This window comes from Centruroides sculpturatus, unplaced genomic scaffold (assembly GCF_000671375.1).
Source record: "Centruroides sculpturatus isolate CEXI.00-Female unplaced genomic scaffold, Cexi_2.0 scaffold185, whole genome shotgun sequence".
Lineage (NCBI taxonomy): Eukaryota > Metazoa > Arthropoda > Arachnida > Scorpiones > Buthidae > Centruroides > Centruroides sculpturatus.
The window spans coordinates 196,393-202,119 of record NW_019384424.1 but is presented as its reverse complement, the minus strand read 5'-3'; the positions used below and the strand labels follow the sequence as shown (position 1 = coordinate 202,119).

The 5,727-nt window shown below is 26.2% G+C and overlaps 1 protein-coding gene across 1 annotated transcript in view; it reads right to left on the bottom strand.

The window, feature by feature from the left end:
• Window positions 1-5,727, bottom strand: part of LOC111619487 (guanylate cyclase 32E-like) — a 157,460-nt gene that overhangs the window by 73,101 nt on the left and 78,632 nt on the right. The window contains exon 4 of the mRNA XM_023361216.1: window positions 1,079-1,254. Within this exon, the coding sequence (XP_023216984.1) occupies window positions 1,079-1,254 (176 nt within the window). The remainder of the gene's footprint in view (window positions 1-1,078; window positions 1,255-5,727) is intronic.

Here is a 5,727-nt window from a genome sequence, read left to right as displayed (position 1 = left end):
TATATTTAAATATATTAAATATAATAATAAATCTTGTATAAAAAAGCTAGCAACGTTCATATTGGTTCGGAAAATATTAAGGGAATGGGACCATATCTCCCGAAACGATAGTCCAATTTTTCTAAAAATTTCTATAAACATTTTCTTCTAATACCTAAATCTCACTGCAAAATTTCAGAAAATTTCACCAATCGGCACAGGAGTTATTAAGCTTCAAAATAGGTTAAGAAAATCGTGCCCCACACATATTAACATACATAGACACATATAGAAACGAAGGAAACCCCATTTCAACTTTTTTACATTTCTCGATGTTTCAAGGTCCCGAGTTCAAAAATGTAAAAATTTTGGGGATCATTTTTTGACCGTTTACCATACCTTCCCTCGTTATATTACAGCCAGGAAAGTAAAAATGATATTATTGTTACAATATTCTCTTCAAGATGCCAATGGGATGCTGAATGATATAAATTCATTTGGATAACCTCATGAAAGATTGTATTGTATGTCATTGTATTGGACATCCTCAGGGTTTCTCATTACTTTCGATAGCCTCATTACTGAGGGTTTCAACTTAATTATTATTTTATTCTCGTCAGATTTCAATTGAATATTTAGTTTATTTCGTTTCACTCCATGCATTTTTTTAGAAAATTTATAATTGCTATTTTCATATATTAAAATAATGAACTTTTATTTCCAGTTATATTTGAATGTTTTACTATTTAAAAAAATTTTTTAAATGTTCTCTAATAATAAAAATAATTTAATTTTTAAAATATCTGCATCGTTTGATTTATTTTTGGCACGAATGAATCGCTGTTTCACCATTCCTATATTTTTAAAAGTCAAATGATCTAAAGAGATTTGAATTTCATTAAGTGAACGGAACTGAATTTCATTAAGTTGTATACAATTCAAAAAAGTACAAGCTAAAAAAGATATAAATAGTATAATTTTAATTAAAAATAGCTTAAATTGTATGTAATTAATTAATTCTTAATATAAAAAATCCACTCGAAAAGATTTAAATTAAAAAATAAAAGAATTGATGTAAAATTATTGGCAAGAACCTTACTTTTTTCCATCCTCCGACAATGTCAGCAATATTAGAATAATTGAAAGGAGGAGTTTTCATTTTATTATTCACTTCGTATGTAAAATTTTCGAAACCGATTGGTGGAGATCCAACGACTCCAATGTAAGATTGAAAAGCTTTCTTGGCATCATCTTCAACTTCCTCTTTCAATAAACCTTTATCGATAAAATCACATTTATTTATTATTTAGATTAGACGTTTCGAATGAATAAATTAAATTTTCTCAAAAAACTGAAAAAAACATATTATTTTATGATTAAATTATAAATTTTACTTTGTGTATGATAAAAATGTTAAATAAAATATTATTTAGTTTTGGAATTGTTATTTGAATATAAAACACGATGTTTTTTAAAGTAGTTTAGTAGCTTGATTAATATAATTTCTTTAAAAAATGTTCGTAATAAAATGTCATTACTTATAAAAATGTTTATTGTACAAAAAATTTTATTATATTAAATATTTAAAAGACAATTATACTTTAAAATTCCACCAAAATCACTTGATATTTTCTTTATTTTACATTATAATTTGTTTCTCCCGAAGGTGATAAAAACCGGGAAATTTCCAAGTCGATTAATGGAACACATATAAATTTGATAATTAGTTTATAGTTTTTAAATTTAATTAATGGTGTCGGATAAAAGATGTCAACTTTTCTAAATTATTATTATTAAATATTAAAAAAACTTTTAAAAATCACGTGATTTCTGGTCAATACCGAAGTTCATATATAATTTAGCGGTGCCTACACCCCTAAGCTTTACTCGATTTTCATCTATCTAACTCTATTCTCGATGTTAAGGCAGGATAGACAGACAGACAGAGGACAGTGAGAATTCATAGGTTAACAGTCCAATTGAAAATTGCAGTCCAATTATTAATTTAAAGAATTGAAAATGAATTTCACCTTATAGTACTTTGTGTACTGATAAATAAATTCGATTATGAGCCTGTTAATTCTGACAAAGACTAATATTAAACAAACACATGTCCCTGTGTCTTTCGTCACGTAACCTTCGTTAATTTCATTTAATTTAATTTACAGTAGTCTTTTGTTACTAAAATAAAATTTAAAAAATAATTGGGAATGGATAAACGAATGTCAACTCGAGAAGTTATTCTCATAAGTGTTTTTATAATGGAATCAATGGAGTTCAATAGCTAGAATGACAGGAAAGAGCAAAATTGGGCACATTTTCGCTTATAATTATTTTAAATTACAGGGCTGTGGTATAGGATCTATTACACATACAGTAGAACTCCGATTATCCGAATTGATTCGTTCTGCAGGTGATTCGGATAATCAAAAATTTGAATAAATGGATTAACATGTAAAGAATAAATTACAAGCATCCTACAGAAAATAGGCGCACTGATCATACAGTCGCGTGACGTAAGAGAATTGCAATGTGACGTCAGTGAGAGAGTTTCTCTCTCTCTGACGTCACATTGCAATTCTCTTACGTCACACGACTGTAGGAGGGCAAGTGGTTCGGATAATTGAACAATTCGGTTAATCGGCCTTTGGATAATCGGAGTTCTACTGTATTATTTTACCCATAACCTCCGCTGCGTTATCTCTCTGTATATCACATCATGGAAGTACTGTAGTTTCATTTATTCGTTTACATTTTTGATTCACTGCACTGCACTGTATTTACTGCGATTTTTTTATTTTTTAAGTTGAATTTTTAATTAATATAACTATATTATTTGCGAAACGTGGCAAACAAACAATGAAGTAAAGCAATTCTTTCAATTGAATAATTATTAATAAAGGCGATTTCAAATTTATAATGGACTTTCTATGAACTTACGATTAATTTGGCCTCTGAAGTTTTTCTATTATTCAATATTTTCATTAATCCGATTACCTATTGGTTCATATATGTTTGTATCATAAAATGCATCAATCTGCAGTTCTGGGGACCGGGTTCGAATTGATTTAAGGAACTTCAGGAATGGTTCCTTTCGAATATGTCATGCCTCGTCTATATTGCAGACCCGGACGAATTCATAGTGCACTCAGTGCAAAAAAAGTTAAAAAAGATACGCAAAAGGACATCCAAATTGGTCTACCAATAGGTATCGAAGAATTTACAACTACAAGAATTATATACGTACTATTTACAACTTTACTTTTTAAAAATACTACGTTAAATATAGCTTAAATAAATCAATCCTTTTATACAAATTTAATGAATAACAACATTCTTATCCTCAGACCACATCTAAAATTGTCACTAAATCGAGTGCCAATTTCAGATGCAAACAGTTTGATGGAGCTAAATTCAGTTTTGCTGTATTTAATTAATTACTTTTTATTATGATGAAATTCAGTAAGCAAAAACATATTTGGAAATTTAGTTTCCAATGATGAAATTAGTAAAATTATGCGCTTTAATTAATAATAAACTTTTAAGCAAATTTATAAGTTATAGAAATTAAAAATCTTTTATTTATAAAATTGTTAAATAGTTTTACTTTTAAATTTCTTTACGTGTTTACAGACTATTTTATTAGGCCTATATTTGTATAATAAATATATTTTAAAAGATATTAATTAAATAAATTCTTATTGATATTAAATAAGTAAATATAATTAGTTCCTGTTGATTAAATGTAATAAACGCTTTCTTATAAATTAAATAATATTATACTTATTTTACCTGATTCTTTATTTTATAAATTTATTGTTTTTTTAGCCATAAATTAAGTTTATTTATTTAATAAAATTTCCCTAATTTATTTAATTTGTTTTTAAATTTTGATGTTAAATTATTAAATTGAACAAATTAGAAATTATTTTACATAAGTTTAATTTATAAGTTGTAAATTTAAAAAAATTTATTCCAATTTCATAAATTAAAAATAATAAATTGTTAAAGTTTAAAAATACATTTAATATTTAAGTTTCAATACGTTTTAATCCTCTTAGAAAGTTCATTCAACATTAAAAAAAATATATTTAAATTAATAACTTTGAATTATAAATGCTTTTTAAAAATTTTATTTAATTATATTAAAAATTATTTAATGATATTACAATTAAAAGAATAAAATTTTTAAAAATTAAATAAATTCATAAAATCACAATTATAATGGATAATATTGTTAATAATATTAAATGAATATTTATTAATTAAATTTTAGAAATTATTTCGTTTTCACTTTTTAAAAATTTAATTTTTATTTTTCTGAATTAAATCCGAAAATAAATGATTACAACGAATCTAATTCATTAAAAGTATTATTCTTTTAAAGAGAATCATATTTAACTTTTTAATGATAATTTAATTATTAATTTCAACTTATTTATTAGACAGAATATTTACAACTTGACAAGAAAATATTATTTTTATATTAACAACTGAATGAATTTGTGCATAATTTTTGAAGTTATTTTATATTCTTGTAAATTAAATTAAGTTACACATGCTTTACTTTTTATTTATTTACATTAAATTTATTACAATTTTACTAAATAAAAGGTAGTAAAAGTATAAATTACGAAAAGATTTGGTAGTTTTTAAATTGAATTAATTAATTAATGTAATAAATATTAAATAATGTCTTTGAAAACAAACAAGTTATACAGCTAGTCGCAATGCATTCTTTTATAGGAATGTCGGATTTCTCACAAATATTCCTTTCCTATAATCTAATAAATCAATTATATTAGAGAAGCAAAGATTTATAAGATAGAAACACTAGTAAATACTTAACTATGGCTTTCAACAAAACATTTACGTTCTGTATAAAAGTTTTGCAAAAAAATCCGCATTAGGGAAGGTCAACTGCCATTAATTTTAGTGTATTTAAGATATTAATTATAAGAAATATTATAAATTGTTCAATTACGATTAAAAGAACATAACTAAAAAATGGTACAGTCGATTCTAAATAAATTTTTAAATTAATTTTTACTTGAATGTAAAAACGAATCTTGAAAAAGACTTACAATTTTATGTTCGGCTTTCATCTGTATCGTCGGTATAAGTTGAAAAATATGATAATTAGAAAATTTCGGCACTCATTTTAAAATTTTATACCTGTCTTAAAGCCTTATTTGGCATTTAAAATATTAATACAATAAATTATCAATATTATATATTATACAATATGAGAAGTAGAAAATTTTAAGTAATGAGTACAGTCGATCCACTATAAGACGGTAGATACGTTCCGTTCTTTATGAATCAATTCACAGCCAATCACAGCCCGACACGTGTGAAGTTTACGGACTATGGCTGAGTGAAGATCTTATTGAAAATGTTCCTTCCCAACTCCGCCTCGTTGAGTTGGTTTCTTGTGTATCACGACTCGATGTAGTGAATCAGGTTCGTCGGAAAGCACACCTCCACACTCAAATTGAATATATTTACAGTTTATTTACAGTTGTACAAGTTATAAACATAGTATATGTACAGGAAGATCATGGGTGGTGAACTCACGTGCCAGATTGGCGTCTGGAAACTAATACTCTTGGGAGAGACCTCAGTCAGCTTTTGGAGTCGGCTCAACTGCACGGTCGGTCCGGTCTCAGCACTAACCCGTCCCTGAGAAGATTAACAGAGGAGAACACTCTCTCTTTACGCTCAGCGGGCTTCCCAAGTGCCTGAGAC